The 17,223-nt window shown below is 56.1% G+C and overlaps 6 protein-coding genes across 6 annotated transcripts; 2 read left to right on the top strand and 4 right to left on the bottom strand.

Moving 5' to 3' along the window:
* Positions 1–2,542: 2,542 nt before the first annotated feature.
* On the top strand, positions 2,543–3,882 carry CONPUDRAFT_92331 (uncharacterized protein; the record flags this gene model as incomplete). The annotated part of the gene is made up of 6 exons (XM_007774283.1): positions 2,543–2,639; positions 2,720–2,884; positions 2,940–3,009; positions 3,064–3,254; positions 3,389–3,585; positions 3,676–3,882. 6 exons carry the CDS (start codon positions 2,543–2,545, stop codon positions 3,880–3,882), a joined length of 927 nt encoding a protein of 308 aa, XP_007772473.1.
* Positions 3,883–4,812: 930 nt separating this feature from the next.
* On the bottom strand, positions 4,813–7,047 carry CONPUDRAFT_84283 (glycine hydroxymethyltransferase). Its single transcript, XM_007774282.1, has 9 exons — positions 6,962–7,047; positions 6,800–6,907; positions 6,502–6,702; positions 6,439–6,446; positions 6,277–6,367; positions 5,919–6,220; positions 5,731–5,860; positions 5,415–5,649; positions 4,813–5,319 (listed from the first exon to the last, which is right to left on the bottom strand). The coding sequence occupies exons 1-9, from the start codon at positions 6,986–6,988 to the stop codon at positions 4,982–4,984; spliced, it is 1,440 nt and encodes a 479-aa protein (XP_007772472.1). The 5' UTR covers positions 6,989–7,047; the 3' UTR covers positions 4,813–4,981.
* Positions 7,048–7,414: 367 nt separating this feature from the next.
* CONPUDRAFT_129170 (uncharacterized protein) lies at positions 7,415–10,339 on the bottom strand (the record flags this gene model as incomplete). Its single annotated transcript, XM_007774281.1, has 7 exons — positions 7,415–7,676; positions 7,724–7,841; positions 7,898–8,361; positions 8,393–8,698; positions 8,777–9,873; positions 9,944–10,120; positions 10,177–10,339. 6 exons carry the CDS (start codon positions 10,337–10,339, stop codon positions 7,778–7,780), a joined length of 2,271 nt encoding a protein of 756 aa, XP_007772471.1. The 3' UTR covers positions 7,415–7,676; positions 7,724–7,777.
* A 362-nt stretch (positions 10,340–10,701) lies between these two features.
* CONPUDRAFT_157286 (histidinol-phosphate aminotransferase) lies at positions 10,702–12,176 on the bottom strand (the record flags this gene model as incomplete). The annotated part of the gene is made up of 3 exons (XM_007774280.1): positions 10,702–11,218; positions 11,284–11,549; positions 11,613–12,176. 3 exons carry the CDS (start codon positions 12,174–12,176, stop codon positions 10,702–10,704), a joined length of 1,347 nt encoding a protein of 448 aa, XP_007772470.1.
* Positions 12,177–12,292: 116 nt separating this feature from the next.
* Positions 12,293–13,813, bottom strand: CONPUDRAFT_129163 (WD40 repeat-like protein). Its single transcript, XM_007774279.1, has 5 exons — positions 13,696–13,813; positions 13,140–13,610; positions 12,983–13,071; positions 12,546–12,884; positions 12,293–12,494 (listed from the first exon to the last, which is right to left on the bottom strand). Exons 1-5 carry the CDS (start codon positions 13,742–13,744, stop codon positions 12,318–12,320), a joined length of 1,125 nt encoding a protein of 374 aa, XP_007772469.1. The 5' UTR covers positions 13,745–13,813; the 3' UTR covers positions 12,293–12,317.
* A 1,018-nt stretch (positions 13,814–14,831) lies between these two features.
* On the top strand, positions 14,832–16,482 carry CONPUDRAFT_157284 (uncharacterized protein; the record flags this gene model as incomplete). The annotated part of the gene is made up of 14 exons (XM_007774278.1): positions 14,832–14,906; positions 14,988–14,997; positions 15,047–15,066; positions 15,131–15,263; positions 15,373–15,387; positions 15,456–15,488; positions 15,541–15,672; positions 15,728–15,820; positions 15,884–15,922; positions 15,978–16,028; positions 16,080–16,106; positions 16,149–16,207; positions 16,271–16,305; positions 16,362–16,482. The coding sequence occupies 14 exons, from the start codon at positions 14,832–14,834 to the stop codon at positions 16,480–16,482; spliced, it is 843 nt and encodes a 280-aa protein (XP_007772468.1).
* Positions 16,483–17,223: the final 741 nt, after the last annotated feature.

Raw genomic sequence — 17,223 nt, 5'->3', positions numbered from 1 at the left:
GCGTTTTTAGCCACTTGACGTAGCCCTGCACCGACGCGTGGAAATCAATACATACAGCGGAGCCCCCGGGAGACCCCGCCGTCTTGCCGTCCCACAAATACGGTAGCGTGGCCCATCAAGCGTCCTCGACTCAATTGGCGGCGCGTGCCCGCTCTTCTGGGTTGCAACAGGTTGCAACTTGGTTCTGGTCGCCCATCATATGGACGCTCGCGCTGGTACCAAACTTCGAGTCTGACCCGGCGGAGGAAGCATCGAGCTCGCGCACGCAAGTATGGCGCTCGACTTGGAATGGACGGTCCCTCACCAAGGTGCGTCTCGCTGGTTGACATTGTGTGCATGCCCACTGGGCTCACGCAAAGGGACATTTTCATGAACACCGACTTGACATGATCGCTGTTCCATTTCGTCCTTGTACATAACCAGTAACCTGCACGGTCTTCCACGTGCTCGCTATCCTTTCCACATCGTTCCGGCTCTCTTATCGCCTGTATACCCAGCGCCTCTGGCTCGAAGACGCCTTCGCCGCGCTCGCCCTGGTGGGCGACACTTTCTGCCTAGCACTAGTGTGGGTCCATTGGCCATATGCACGTGTGTCTCTCCGCCCTTTCTTATTTTCCGTGGTCATGCCACTCCATTTCATCTCCCGCACGATAAATCATTCTCATGACCATCTAAATGAAGTAGAGTCCAACTCGTCATGGCCAGCGCCGCTGCTTTATATGGCTGCATCACTGCCCGCCGATGTCGTCTGGTAGGTCACATACGCACCGTTCGATCCCACAGCTGCATCAATCGCTCACCAGTGATTTGTTAGGCTGGCGCGCATGAGTATTTTGCTCTCCATCGTACGTTTGACGAACCCAAAATCGTTGCAGCGGCGCGTCGCGTACGCAACGGTAGTTTCCTTCGCCCTATTCTGGTTCGCCATTTTTGTGCAGCGAATGATCCGTTGTGCGCACGCTTCCTGCGGCTCCAACCGATTCACAGGCATCCTACAAATCATCTGTGAGACCGATGACCGCTATTTATTCGCAGCTTTGCTGATTGTAAATTGTTACTAGCCGCGCTTGTGTCTGATGTGGCACTTATCACCTTGCCTCTCTGGTTATGTCGCACGTCCAAACTATCCCGGGACCACAAGACAACAATCGTCGCGGTTTACATTTCGACAATCGTCATCACGGCAGCCGTTGTATTTGATTCGATTGAGGCTATCTGGCCTTCAGGCGGGCTGCCCCTTATGTCCATGCACCTCAAGGTTCTTTATTTTTCTACAACTGCTCGATCGACTATACGAACTAATTCAACTCCAGCCCGCACTTTCTCTCACCACCTCGAACCTGTTTGTTCTTATGTCATGCTTCCACCGACTGCTCGGTCGCTCCGGGGACCGGCTGCTAAATCGATCTGCCGCGATAACGTTTACTGCAGTTGATCTCAACACCTGCCTCTCAGGCACGATACCCACAACCATGGAGATGGCGAACTTTACACACTCTGCGACTGACTCTATGACTAATAACTCTAACTCTAATGATGAACTTGCGTTTTTCCCTTTGGCTGACTGTCCGTATCGCTCTTCAACCCCTCCCCCCGCTCGCAATCCCTAGCCGCCTTAATCGCTCGCTTCGTGCGGGCCGGGAGCTTCCAGCGTGAACGCTCAAAATCCGCGGTCCCGACAATCGTGTATTCGAAGAAGTTCCATGGTTTCGAAATTCCTGCGGACATAAAGGGTTTCTAGATTTACAAGGGGTTTCAGTGCGTCACGTCACGTCATATGAATTCTTGTTTAGATTCTGGAGAAAGGTGGCCTCCTAATCACATCGCTCGCTTCCCACGAACATACAAGTGAAGTATGTCAGCAGTCGCTGGAGTGGGTACCAAACGTCAGGTGCTTCAGGCCTTCGTCGGGCCAAGCTCAATCCTAGCGCTGGAGCCTCAGCGTGAGAGCCCAATGCACTGGCGCGTGAGTCTTCTGTTCTTCCAAACTCTCCCATGCGCTCGGGGATGCCAAGCCCTGCCCTCAATTGAAAGTTTTTAAAACTCGCTCAGGTCCAAGTCCTGACGACCGCTCATGTGAAGATCTGTTCACCTCCTGACCAGGACTAGCCATCCTGCTCATCATGGGCGCCCGTGGTTTCAGCCTCTGTGCCATTCTCTGCCGTTCTTCTGGGTTCCTCGAACTAAGCGTGGAGAAGCGTGCCGTGTCGACGGCCGACCAATAAGCCCGTTAACTTTTACTAGCGGAACGTTCAGCCAGGCGGCGGGTGTCATTACCTTCAGGCTCCGCGGACCCATTACCCAACATCCCTTGAGAGTTCGAAACTCAAAGGAGCGCACTGGAGTCTGGACCCACCGAGCGCGACTAATACGCTTTCATGCTAAGTGCGGGCTGCGCCGATAGCAGAGCGCCGGACGCTTTTCATGGCTAGCTTATAACCCCGGTCGTGCAGACGGTACATCTACTCGCGAGAGCCAACGCGACGGAGGTTGTATCGTGTTGCTTTCCCCCACCCCCGTCTTCGCCCCCGCGTTCGCTACGATGGACCTCAGTGCATGTGCCGACCACGCACACGGCGTCGACATGCACCATATACCGTTCACGCCCTCCGTGCTCGCCCTGCCTGTGCAGCTGAAAAGTGAGTGACGTCTTATGCTCGTGTCCGGCCCCCTATATAAAGAAGAAGGCGCTCATGCAGTCACCCCACGCTGCGTGCAGTTTTGACGAGCGTCTTCCACGGCGTCGCCATCTCGTGCACGCTCCTTCGATTGGCGCACAGGCTGCGCATCCTCGCGCTGTGGTGGGAAGACCTGTACGCAGGCGTAGCGCTCATATTCGACGTCCTCTGCCTCGCATGCGTATGGCTCGAGGAGCCCTCGGCCGGTGCGTAACCACCCTAGCTAGGCCTTGAAAGGCTCTCTCATTACCAGGTGCCCAGGTCCCAACCGACCGCTCCAAACCGTCGTGGTATCTTACCTCATCACTTCGGGCTTCACCTCCGTTGTATGGTTCGTACACGCCCGTTTTGAACACGCGTAACACATTGACAGTCCAACTCACAGGACCGCACGCCTTAGCATTCTATGGTCTGCTGTGCGCGTCTCAGACCCAGGCCGGAGAACCAGGCTAGTCTGCCAGGCCATCGGACTGTGCTTCTGGGTGATGTGGATCGCGCTGGTCACCCAGAAGTTCATCATCTGCCACCAGAACGGGTGCGTCATGGGCGAGTCAGTGGCCATCTCCCAGCTCGTCAGTGAGTACTCACGACACTCCCTCTTCGCGCAATATGAACCGCACGGCACCCGCCCCCTCCTAGAGTACAACACAAACCTAAATTTTGCAAGCGCAGCATCGCTGACTAGAAACCCTAATACTTACTGTTTGCAGCAGACAGCATATCCGACATCGCACTCGTCGTCCTCCCCATCTGGCTCCTGCGCGAGGTCAAGCTCTGCGCCAGACGGCGCGTCATGGTCCTCTGCGCGTTCTCCGCCTCCCTCTCGATAACCGTCGTCACCATCGCGCACTCCATCATCCTCTTCGGCGACCCCACGCACGCCGCGACCTTGGTCGCCAACATCAAGGTGCATAATCTCACGCCTTGTAATAATATTGCACCACCCTCAGCGCGTCGCTGATTTATCCTTGTGCTTGCGCCCGCACAACCATTACAGACCGCTCTCTCGCTCGTGGTGTGCAACCTCCTCGTCATCGTGGCATTCATATACAAGTTATGTGGTTGGACCACGTGCAGCGACCGAACGACGTTTACAACCATAGACCTGAACCAGCTATGCACAGATCCAGACTGCAATCTCACTACGGGCACAAGTCGAGAGTTGACTCTCCAGGGCATGATTGATCGTACTGGCACGTGCTGAGCCTCAGGGCAGATACCCGTTCATTTGCCATTTACTACAGACACTAGAGCAGGTCAGCGTTGGTGTATATTGGGGCCGCTAATCTCTCCAGTGTTCGATTCTTCCCCATTCGCTTTGTAGCAAAACACGATATTCACAAACACGATATTCACAAACACGATATTCACAAACACGATATTCCATCCCGTTCGTCACACCTATATGGTGTTTAAATTTTAAGATTTACTCTAATCTAATCAGGACAAATGGTGGTGCACGTCGCGCGAGCGCCATATGTTCAGTAGCGTGCCCTCAGGCTCTCGGGGCACGCGCGCATGGAAGCCCATCCGCTGGGTGACCATTTGTGTACTCCTCGTACGCGTGGCACGAAGATCACTCCTTGCGAGTATCTTCAGCGTCGCCCGCACCGGGCGTCGCGCACAGGGGTTTTGCTCCTTTCCAACGCGTCCAATCGCGTCTGAAACTACGGGTTGCTTCCGCGTCGAGGACCGGGACTAACACCAGTCTGAGTCCCGACAGAGCTCCTAAGGCGGAGCACCCTCGTAGAGGAGGAGTATAAATAACGGAGACAGAACGCGAGGATGAGTGGATGTCGAATCCTCGCGTTCTGTTTCGTAAGTACTCGATTATTCTGAACGTTCTATCATCCACTCATTTTCGTGATCTGGCTGATAGTCTTAGAGTTACTTATTTCGCGTCCCACCCTCCTTCCCCCGGGCCTCGCGTCTTAGCTACGTCGCTCCCTTTATAATTTCTATCTTCCATGTGTCCTACGGCCTCACTACCATTATCCTGTACTTGCCTAGCGCACTAGATTGCCCAAAAATACATGTTATTTCGGGTTCTCGGAAGTCATTGCGAGAACCGCGGCCACTCTACTTGCTCTGGCAAACCGAGCGTCTCGCTCGCCTGAGACCTGATTAGATATCCCGAAAACTGAACATTTCGCATTATAGATACATTCTGTACTTGTAGATCATGTTGAATGCCTACTCTACGCTACATACAATTAAACGTAAGTTGAATCATAAGAAATCACCGTCACCGTCATCAACCACCCCAAAGTCCCAGTCCCAACATAACACCCAGAACTCAGAACCTAAAACTCCTCCTCAATCCCAGCAGGCCGCTTCAGCGTGCTCACGTCCGCGCCGGGGAGCGGGAACTGCCTCGCAAACGCGACAACATCCTTGTGCAGCGCCTTGACCTGCGTGAAGCCCTCCTTGCCCGAGTCCGTCGTCGCGACGCGGACAAAGTCCTTGAGCAGCTTCGTGCCCGCCTCCTTCTGCAGCACGAGCGAGAGCTGCACCGCGCGGTGCAAAAACTCGCCCACCTGCCGCACGTCGCCCTCCGTCATGTTGCGCGACGTGAGCGCCGACGTGCCCAGGCGGATGCCGCCGGGCGTCTGCGCAGAGGCGTCGCCGGACACGGCGTTTTCTGGAAAGAGAAGCGGAGTGAGGGGTCGACAAGACAAGGTTAGCGTGGTGGGCTCAAAAGCTTAAAGTAGCGTGGGGTTAAAAAAAAACACGCACTGTTGATAGTTATGCCGAGGAGATCGCAAACCTTCTCGACCTTGCTACCGGTAAGTCCGAGCGGGCGCAGGTCCCAGAGGAGCAGGTGGTTGTCAGTGCCACCGGTCTGGAGCTTGTAGCCGTGCGAGACGAGGGTCTCGCCGAGGGCGCGGGCGTTGGCGATGACCTGCTTCGCGTACTGCTTAAATTCGGGCTGGGCGACCTGGAGGAGAGCCGTGGCGACGGCAGCGATGGTCTGAACAAGTAAACAATGTTTTGGTGATGGTGAGAAAAGGCTATTCCACGTGCGAGGGGCGTATCAAAGAAGAACACGAACGTTGTTGTGGGGGCCACCCTGGCACGCGGGGAAGACGGCCTCGTTGACGCGCTTCTCAAGGTCGGCGTACTTGTCACCATCCTTGCGGAAGAAGATGAGACCGGCGCGAGGGCCACGGAGCGTCTTGTGGCTGAACACAAATGTTAAGTTACCGTAGTTGAGGGAGATTCGGACATCGCGAGACTCACGTGGTGGTAGTGACAACATCACAGTACTCGAAGGGGTTGTTGAGTTCCTGAGCAGCGATGAGACCGCTCGTGTGGGCGATGTCGGCCATCAGGAAAGCACCCTCGCGCTCGGCGGTGGCCTTGAGGTTGCCGTAGTCCCAGTCGCGGGGGTACGCGGAGGCACCGCAGATGATGAGACGGGGCTTGAAGATCTTGGCCTGCTTGGCGAGACCCTCGTAGTCGATGAGGTGGGTGGTGGGGTCGATACCGTAAGGGAAGGACTGGAAGTAGATGGACGAGGCGGTCATCTTCTTCTTAGCGGTCTGGAGACAGAATCAGTACGCGATGGTCTCGAGCATGAGCGATAGAGTGAACTGACGTAGTAGCCGTGGGTCAGATGTCCACCATCGGGGAGACCGAGACCCATAATACGGTCCTGAGGTTGAATCATGGCAGTCAATGCGGCGAAGCTGCGAGCAAAAGCATCCACAGGTCAGCCATCGTCCATGTCAAACGCATATAGCGACATAAGAGTATTCACTTTGCGGTCTACAGATACCATCAACACGTTATCCCCAGCCGTGAAAAAGGAGAGAAGACATACACTGCCAGAGTACGGCTGAACGTTGACACCCCACTTGGCGGGGTCGAGGTTAAACGCCTGCAGCGCGCGCTTGCGGCACAGGACCTCGAGCTCATCGATCCACTCGTTGCCGCCGTAGTAGCGGGCGCCCGGGAGACCCTCGGAGTACTTGTTAGTGAGGATGGAGCCGTTGGCCTCGATGGCTGCCCTGCTGGTCAAGTTCTACGCGAGCGATCAGCCACGCCGACGACGACAGGGAGTGGGGGATGGGGTCGATGACCGGAAAATGAGGAGAGGAGAGAGAGGGGATATAACGCACCTCGGACGCGATGAGCTCGAGCCCCGAGAACTGCCGCCAGGTCTCCTTGTCGATGATGTTCTGCACCTCAGGATCGATCTCGGCCAGGGGGGCGTAGAGCACTTTGTTCTACGCATGCAATCCTGGTCAGCCTTACGCGCAGATAGAGGGGGTTGCACGTACGAAAGCGGGCGTGTTGGCGGTGGCCATTTTTCTGAGGTGGGTGTTGAGGGAGAGGGAGGATCTGAGGAGGTTGGAGGAGGCGGGGCGGGTGCAAGGGCGGGCGAGTGGTCTGGCAAGAAGGCGCAACATTATAAGATCTCGCGAGGGCGGAAATTTTATGCACGTCTAGGATCTCGGAAACGGCCGGTGCGTTCGTCCAAAGGCGGAATATCGAGATGGAAATCAGCAACAGTTGGCCTGGAAGAACGGGGCGCAATAAGAGTAAGATGAGGCGTGGTGTGAGCGTGCAAAGTTCTAACCTTCTGGGGGCTGGGACAACGGGCGTTGACGATGAGGAGGTGGAGGTGAGACTGTTCCTTTCCCCACGGAACGCCTATGCGGATCTAACTTTGGCCAAGCCTCGCCCAATTTAACGCTTAATCCCCGTCCCGTATGTCATGACATGTCTCACATCAAAAACATGGCATTAGATAAGTACACGAGTTGTTCGCATTACACACAGCAATATCAGAAGTACATAATAGAACACAACGACAAGCGCGACAATGAAGCATCAGACTGTCCACGTTCCTCGCAACTCGAAGGAACAGGGGCACTGACACATATGGCAATGTCTTCCAATGTACAACTCCAAGGACATACCGTCTCCCTACTCACACCCAACGTCGTGGTGTGAGATAGGAAGCTACAACAAAGTCAAGAACCACAGGCGTCGCTGAGAAAAGGTCAGTAGAAATGCTAAACATTAAAAAAAACACTCACCAAAGTGCTATCATCAAGCCCGAATGTCTCGGACTCTAACAACGTACCCTTATCTCACGTCTTGCACGCCCCCTTATGCGACGACCAGTGCAGCCCCTGGCACTTCTGATCGCAGTACCTGTTGCGGCGCGCTCACCCCTTGAACCTAATGTGCGCCAACAAAAAAACACGCACCTCGCCTTCTCGCACCCGCTGCACTTTCTCAGCACCGCGCTCGGATTCCCGCACCACGAGCACCGATACAACGCCACCCTATTCGGCGCGACCTTGGGATGCGCATGCGGCCTCGGCCTACACCCACCACCCCCATACGCGCCGAACCTATCCGAGTGCCCGTCGACGCCGCTCCCATCCCCATCTCCATCTCCATCGCTGCCGTCGCCGTTGAGCTTCAGCTCGCCGAGCCACGCCGCAAAATCGCCCGACGCCTTTTCCTCATCAAGGGGCGCACGCGCCTCTTCGGCGGCGACGTCCTCGCTGAGCGCATCGCACCGCCGCACGACCTTGCCCCACTCCTTGTGCGCGGGCGCGTACAACCTGAGAATATTCTGCATCGTCAGCCGCAGCTGCGTCTTGGGCGGCGGCGTGCCCGTGATCGTCCCGATCTCCTCAGCAATCCTGAGACGCTGCAGCGCCGGCTGACAACCACAACGCACCATTAGCCGCTACCACACAACCCTCAACGAGGGGACAACCACGCACCTCCAGCTCATTCAGATTCAGCGCCAAATCCGGGCCCTTGACCGCGATCATCAAGCACACATACCAATACACCACGTTCTTCATGTGCCGCGCGTCCGGCGGCGCCTGCGCGACGTACGCCTTGGCATCGTCGAGCGCGCTCGTCAGGAACGCGATCCCCTCCTCCCATGCGCGGTTGCCCACCACCGAGTCCAGCACGCGCTCCACGCCCAGATGCGCCGCCATCTCCACCGCGCGGTGCATCAGCGCGAAGCGCACAAAGGGCGTCATGCCCTTCACCTGCAATTGCCCCTGCCCCTGAGACGAAACGACCGCCTGACCCTGGTCCTGGCTTTTGGCCTTGGGCTTGACATCGCCCATCCTGAGCGCCTTCTTCGCGCAGCGCAGACCCTTGGTTAGATCCGTGCCCAGCGTCATCACATAAAAGAAATACGGATGCGTCCTCCCGCCCTTCTCGATCCTCTCCTCCGCGAGCCTCACCGCATCCATCACCCGCTGCCGAATCACATAAAACTTCATCTGCAGAATATCCGCCATATCCGCCCTCTCCGGATGCTTCCCCACGCGCAGCGCCCCCGCACACAGCGGCAGCGCGTCCACCCACCGCGTGAACCCCAGCCCGAGATCCTCGTCCATCGTCTGCCGCCCCGTGCGCAGGTCCTCCGTCCCGAACGCGCCCTCCGCGATCGAGAACTCGTTCCGCAGCACCAGATCCGCGAGCGTCGCCCCCAGCGTATGCAGATCGCGCTCCCGCGCCCCCGCATACTCCACCATCGCGCGCTGATACACCGCCGCGCACTGCATCATCCCCGTCACCTCGCACCGCTGCGGCCCATACGCCACCATCGCGTCCGACACGTGCTCCGGGAACCCGCGCCGCACGCCCGCCATCAGCTTCGCCGGATCGCTCACCCGCTGGTCCTGCTCCGCCGACAGCGCCTCGAGGCGCAGCAGCCCGCCGAGCGCGCAACACCGCACGAACATGTCGCTGCTCCGCAGATTCGCAACGACCAGCGCGACCGCCGGCTCGCACGCCCGGCACTCCCGGTGGCACCGCAGCGTGAGGCACTGCAGCAGCTCCGTCGCGTGCGCGATGAGCTGGTACGTCGCGCCCGGGCGGCGCACCGCGTCCACGACGACGCGCAGCAGCTCCGGCGCCCTCAGCGCGCGGATGTACTTGGCGGGCGGCCCGCTCTCGCCGTAGGTGGTGATGTCGTTCATGATGGACCCTGCGGCGTGCGCGAGCGTCGCGATGCCGTTTTCGGCGACGACGAGGTCGTCGGTGTGCTCCTGCAGGACCTTGATGAGCGCGGGCGCCTCGAGCAGGATCTCCGAGTGGATCTCCGCGCCGCTGTGGTGTGTGATGGTTGTGAGCGCGCGGATGGCGAGGCGGCGGCAGTCGGCGGACTGGGCTTTGCTGATCAGGGGCATCAGCTTTGCGAGCAGGCCTGTCGATACAGTAGAATATAGAAAAACGTCAGTGTTCGGTGCAGTACACGGTGTAATAGGATAGCGCACCTTGATGGAACAACTTATTCCTCAGAATCGAATCAGCACACATGAGCGTGTAGATACTAATGATCCCCCCCAGAATACGCTCATTAGCCGCATTCGCCTTGTACACATCCTCCAGCCGCTCCGAGATCTTGTCGAAATCAGCATGAACGCGCTTCAGCCCGCTGCGCGTGCTCAGATCTGTATCGTGCGCGATACAGGTCAGGTCAGAGGGAATGGTGCGTGCAATGACGCACCGGGAAGTTCGAGCCTCTCGCACAACAGATCAACAAGAGCGTTCCAGCCGAGCACATCGTCGACGTCGATGCACAGGTCGTTGGCGTGTTGAGTGCTGGCCTCTGTCTGCGGCTTGCGTTTAGCGCCCGACTTGGACTTTTTGTGCGCTTTGGGGCCTGGCATAGCGAGAGGGAGGCGACGCTAGAGCTATAGAATTGTGTGTAGGGAGCGGAGCTGATGAGGGCTTTTGTTAAGGATGATCCCCGTGAATGTGACGCGTTTATATAAAAATGTGGTGTTCGGACAAGGAAGGAGAGTTTCCAGGGTGAAGTTTATTGGCAAAGTTTCAGTGGTCATCTGGCGCTAATCACCGTCAGCTACGTCAGTGGATCTCGCTTAGAAAGAAACCGAAACATGTTCATAACATGTGGATCCTTGGGATGGTAAAAGGGGTCAACGTTCACGTCGTCCATAATATCCGCGTCCGGGCCAACGCGCGACGTGATCGCGAAAGAGAACGGGTAGTCTATGTATGTCTTCAACCTCTACGACTCCCCCGCCCTCTTCCCCAACAACACCCTCAACGCCCCATCCAGCCCCTCCTCATCCAACTCCAACACGCCCTCCAACCGCTCCAACAACACCCTGTTCTCCTCCTCCGTCCCGACCGTAATCCGCACACACCCCTCGCACCCCGCCTCGCGCCCTCTAAATCGCACGACGAGCCCGCCCTCCGCAAGCACGGTGTACACCATCTCCGAGCGCTTGTTGTCCGGCCTGCTTGAGGTCGCTTTGTCCAGGATGGGCACGACGATGAAGTTGGCATCGTTCCCGCCGATCGCCTTTCCTATACCGAGCTCGGGGAATGGGGACTGGGCGAGCGCGGAAAGAAGCTGGGTGCGCGAGGAGACGAGTGTGCATGATTTAGTGTGCATGCCGGCCATGCCCTGGGGCGAGAGCGCGGCGAGCGCGAGCTGAGCGGTTGGCGTGGAGATGTTGTATGGCGCTTTGGTGTTCGTGAGGACCTGGATGAGCGGGGGCTGGGCGAGCGCGACGCCTAGCCTGTACACATTTGCATTCGGTTCATGAGACGATGCATATAATGAATGAGAAGGAAGAGGACGCACCGGATAGCAGCGAGCCCGAAGCTCTTGCTCAGCGTCTGGAGCACGACGAGGTTCGCGTACTCCTCGACGAGCGCCGCCGCGCTGACCTTGCTCGCGTCCCCGGCAAAGTCGATGTACGCCTCATCGACGACGACGATGCCCTTGAATGGCTCGTACTCGAGCAGCGCGCGCACCGCATTCAGGCTTATCAACGTGCCCGTCGGATTGCCCGGGGAGCAGAGGAAGACGAGCTTGATACCTGGATCTGTAGACAGCGCTTTCTTCACCTACGCACGCCCACACTCGTTAGAACACCCACAGAACACCCACAACAACCCCGACCTACGTACCTCATCAACCACAACACTGAACCGCCCCTCCTCCCCGCCCTCCCCCTTGTCCCCACCCAGCTCCAAATTCACCTTCACAATCCCCACATCATTCACATTCGCACACACCGAGTACATCCCGTACGTCGGCGGCGTGATCAGAATCTTCTCCGCTCCCCCAGGCGCAACACACACGCGCATCAGCAGATCGATCACCTCGTCCGAGCCCACACCCAGGAACACGCGCTTCTCGTCGGGCAGCCCGCGCCAGTGCGCGATGCGCCGCTTGATCGTGTCGTGCGACGGGTCCGGGTAGCGGTGCAGGTCGAGACCGAGCATGCTCTGCAACTCGGGGTGGAGTGCGTCGGGTGAGATGACGCTGTCATTGAGCTTTTGAGAGGACGAGGGAGGGATAGAGTGCCCGAGCGCGTTCTCGTTCGCGTCGAGGAGGATGCCGGACTGGTAGTCGTCTCGAGCACAACGATATGGGTGCAGTGCGAGGATGTTTGGCCGAATCACTTTCTCGATGTCGAAGTGGGCCGGGTGGACCGGTGTTGACGAGGATGCGAGGCCGAGGATGGGCATCGGGAACGAGGATATCAAGATGGTGAACAACTTCGACATACACATTTTCAATCGCTTTTGGAGGTCGTCGGACCGTGACTCCGATCGAGTCACCAAATCTTTATCTTATCTAGCCAGGTCATCTCGACATCTAATCTACATCTAAGCCGGGACAACCACCCACGCCTTCACGAGCCCGTCGTCGCCCGCCGTGGCGAACATGTCTTCGTACCCAGCACGCGCGCACCACGCCACCGAGTTCACATCGTTGATATCGTGCGACGAGGACAGCGACGCGATAAGCTTATGCTCCAGCTCCTTCGAGCCCTCTGGTGGCTCCTGAGGATGAGAGTCAGAATCAGAATCTATACCAAAACCAAGGTCAATCACCTGAATATCCCAGACATTGATCTTCCCATCGCTCCCCGTACTCGTCAGCCACCCAAGCCCACCATCCCCCTTCCCCTTCCCCCAGCTGATCGAGTATATGCTCCTCGTATGCGCGCCCTTGATCTCCAGATTACCCTCCCACCGATGCTCGCCCGCGCGCTTCCACACCTTGATCGTAAGGTCATCCGACGCGCTTGCGAGGTAGGTGCCGCACGGGGACCACGCGAGCGCCCACACTGTGCTCTGGTGCCCTGCGAGCGTCTGGACGCACACCCAGTCCTCATCCGGGTCGTCCGCGTACAGCTTTATCGTGTCGTCATACGACGCCGAGGCGAGGATCTGTCTGCCTCGAGATCAGCTGTGTTCTAAGTGTGCGAGGGGGGATGGGCATGCAATGCGGGACGGGGAGGGAAGGAGAGAAAAGTAAAGGATACGACCTGCTCAGAGGGATGCCACGCGACGCATTTAACATCTTGAGTGTGCTCCATAAGAACACCCATACATTCAAAGTCGGAGTCGGGGTGTACTGTCCGCATCGCGCAGAACCGCATAAGACCACGAAAGAGCTGCGTAACAAGGAAAAGCACCACCCACCTTCCCAGATCCACACCGTCTTATCCCGGCTGCACGTCGCGAGCAGCTCCCCGCCCGCCGAATACGCCACGCCCTTACACTCCGTCTCGTGCCCCTCCAGCAGCGTCGCGCACTCCCACTCCCTCGTCCCGCCCCCACCACCGTTCTCACCATCCTCGCCATCCCCATCGCCCTCCTCCTGCTCCCACACCCCGATATTCGCATCAAACGAGCCCGTCGCGAGCGTGCGCCCCGACGGCGCCCACGCGATGCTCCGTACAGTCTTCGTGTGCCCCGTCGGGATCGTCGAGACGTGCGTGAGCGCGATCGCGTCTGCTCGCCCCGCGCCCACTGCACTCGGATCGTCGGAGCCGGCGCTGACGCTGGGTTTAGTTGAGTAGGCGTACATTCTGACCGATTTGTCCGCAGAACAAGACGCGAGGAGCGGTTTCGCGGGGTTCCAGGCTACTTGCCAGGCGCGGTCGTGGTGGCCTGTGAGTGGGGCAAGCAGGCAGTGAGTGAGTAGGAAGAGTTTACAGTAAATTGATGATTAATGGGGAGAAGAGGGATCGCGTACCTTCGAGAGTCGCGATACATCGTATCGTGTACGGAAGATCTGAACTCATTTTTGCTCAGCCAGGTGAGAGTCGAGGCGAGGAAGCCAAAATCTGAGGTTATGAGATTGTAGTCGGGCCGGAGGACGCTCGGATCTAGATAGGCGCTCGCCGGCTTCCCAAATCGGAGCGTCGGAGTAAGGGCTATTTTGAGTCTCCGCGCGCAGGTCCACCATGCGGTGACTCAATTAGTACTCTTCCGGCCCGGGTCTGCTGTCAATAGCTCATGTTCCTTCAAAAGTTCCAGTCCTGGCCATGGCTTATTTGCACACAATCCAAAGCCATCATTTCACGCTTAATGATTCCCGAAGTCGAGATCGTTTTCATTGGAAGAATAACAAGTGGCTCGGCCCGAGATCGCCGCACACGGTGCAGGATAGGTCTGGGTAGGTGAGGACGCCATGCTGAGATGAGCCGTGACGGAGCTTGCTCCACTTCTTGCCGCAACTGCTGTGCTTCAATCACCCTCATTCTATAAGGCGCTCGACAGCTGACATGGCTGCATACCCAAGGCTCGTGGACGAAGGTTCGAAGATGTTTACACATAGAGGTGCTTGCCCTTTTATGTTCATATAACTTACCATTGATGTCAGCCGCCGTATTACCGAGTGACGCGTTGGACCCTGCACTCAGGCAGTTTACGTACCTGACATAGAACGAGGTTGAAAAAGGGTGAATGGCGTCTCCTTATCCTTATAGACTGCATGCTCCTCGCTCAGACAGCGTAGTTGTATACCTCTGCTCGCCAACCTCGAGCTTAGGGCGTCAACACTTGGACGACATCAGGACAAACAAAAAGAAATATGACTCTCTTGTCTGCCAGTCTGCCTCCCGGTATGGACCTCAGTGCTGTCTCGATCGAGGCGCGATTGAATTGCTCAATAACGAAACCCCAGATCATGATTGGAGATCACGATTGATGCAGCTTGCAAGCCAGGATTGTCAGTGTCCTTCGGTGACACCAGAACGAGCACACTCCATGCTTCGGTTAGCTTCCGCTGTCACTTCTCGGCCTTATAACGGAGTCGAGACCCCAAATTCGGAAGCTGGCTGCCCCCCACCGAAACTCTTCTCGTGCCGACCCCTCGCCCAGCCCCGCATGCATATCGCCAACCATGCTGGCCTGAGCTACGAAGAGGAGGTCTCGCTGCGAACCGTCACCCGGCTGAATACGGTGCGTCTCGCTTTGTCTGCTGCATTGCTGACCCGTAGACTCAACAAGCCGGACTGACGGCGTCCGCTTGCTTTTGCTCAGTACGCGATACGTGGGTACCTTCCCCACACGTGGTGAAAATCAAGCTCACAGCGCTACAGTTGCTTCCGGGACAGTGCTGGTGAGCGCACTATTCAGTCCTACGCAGCGCTACGGATGCTCACCGAAGCACGCGCATCGGAAAGACGTACGATACCCTGACGAGCCTCGACCTGGAGGTCAAGTACATTTGGCAGGCAAAGTGGTCCATCATGAAAGCGCTGTACCTGTGGACGCGATACATAGCGTTTATCACCCCGGTTCTTGCGCTCGTGTATTGTGAGTCAGTCGTCCTTGAACCTGGTTCCCTCATCAACCCATGACGCCTTATTGGATCTCTAGACTGTTTCGCACCTGATCTTACGGTCTGACATATGCTCAAACGCAGTGCCCTCTATTTTCTGTGAGCTCCCCGTGGTTTTTCCCGTTACCCTGCGTCGTTTAGCTGAATATGACTGGATGGTGGTGCAGGGATCGACGGAGTTGGCATCGCGGGCTCTGAAAGTACGTCTCTCGTTCGCAACATCCACCTGCTCGGCGCACTCAAACAACAAAGTTGTGCTCGCAGTGCGAACATGGGCCCTCTGGGGCCGAAATCGCAAGGTAGCCGCCGTCGTCGCGACCGTGTACGTCGGTATCGTCGTCGGAGCCATGACCACTTTATACGAACTATTCCAAGACACGCGGTGTAAGGTCTCCATTGTGCACCCATGAACATACCGTGCTGATTGAATTTCGCGTAGTTATAGTCGTTCCAGGACATCCGGGTTGCTTCATGATTGGGAACGGTGTCATGGCCAAGGTATGTTGGGGCATGGTGTTGATTGGAGAAGCAGGTGTGTCTAACGTTTTGATGACGGTACACGAACGTAAAGCTGACTTCGTGCTTTCTCGGAAAGTTTGGGTTCTCCTTTTGCTCGTCGAGTCGTACTTCGTCTGTAAAAACACCTGCTCTATAACACGTTTTGGGGGCATCCGCTGACAATGCCCTAGACAAGGCCGTCCGGAGCCTTCCAACGCTGTTCAGGATTATGTTCACTGACGGTGAGCCCGCAAGCACCCTACTGTCATCTCATGGTATTGACGTATAATTAGGCGTCCTATACTTCGTGCTATTATTTGGTACGCCTTCACGTTCTCTGCTGACAATGACTAGATCTCTAGTCGGCATTGATTACCTTTTCGCAGTGTTGGTCATCGCCATGATTGCGCCTGGTCAATCGGTACGTTCTCTCACCATCTACAAGTAAGATATTGAAAAGCAGCTGACATCCCCATCGTGCCAGAGTTCGATACTCGACATAACAATCATACTAAGCGTGTACGTAGCCATCAACGTGAACACTCCTCGAAAAGGCTGATCTTTGATGGTTCTAGCCCTGGGCGCGTCGTATGCACCGTTTTGGTGGCACACCTGATACTTCACGTCAAAAGAGTAGCCGATCCGGAGCTCAGACTGGGAGCGAATCAGACGACGCTCGGTTTGACTAATCCATAAGTAGCATGCAGTAATGATCTTATATTATGATCGACGACTCTGGATTGAGAAGTCATTTAATGTTACACCGTAACGCGCCATTACTGATATTCTCGCGCAACTCCAATAGGCATCTTGTTGTACTCGATGTGGCGCCCTGGCGGGCCTGCGAGCCTGATGTACGAAAAATTCCAAGCCGATGCGATCTATGAAAGGTAAAAAAAATTGGTGGTAGGGACATGAAAGATGTACAAAATGCGGAGGCTTCTTTCTGCAGCTTTATCCAGGGTACAACGATAACACTGCAAGCATTTCAAGATAAAAATGGACTTATTATTTGAAAGATATCAAAAAGATATTTTAAATGGGGGTTATCTGGGCTCAAGTAAATAACTTGTTTTTATCTAAAAGTGTTATCAAAACTGCCCTTGCCAGCTCTCAAGTAACAATGGCCTTAGATATTTGAAATGTTATCAAAAAAATTATCAGGAACCACCCTATTGGCTTTTGAATAACCGGAGCCTGAAATACTTGAAAGATTACTTAAGCAGTTATTGTAAAGCTGCTTTTGGATAACAATCTTGATAACCCTGCCAAGATTATTGTGAAATTATTGAAAATGTGCTGGGATGTCAGTTCAAATAATCTTCTAATAACATTCTTTATAAATAGCTGATGCTTATCCAAGCCCAATTTGGCAGGCTTTGTCTCTGGTGATTATCTCAGAATTACCTTGAAGATATTTGAAGTGCACCATATGTG

The sequence above is a fragment of the Coniophora puteana genome, assembly GCF_000271625.1.
Source record: "Coniophora puteana RWD-64-598 SS2 unplaced genomic scaffold CONPUscaffold_12, whole genome shotgun sequence".
Taxonomy (NCBI): Eukaryota; Fungi; Basidiomycota; class Agaricomycetes; order Boletales; family Coniophoraceae; genus Coniophora; species Coniophora puteana.
The sequence above is the reverse complement of the archived record's forward strand: the minus strand, read 5'-3'. Positions and strand labels throughout refer to the sequence as shown.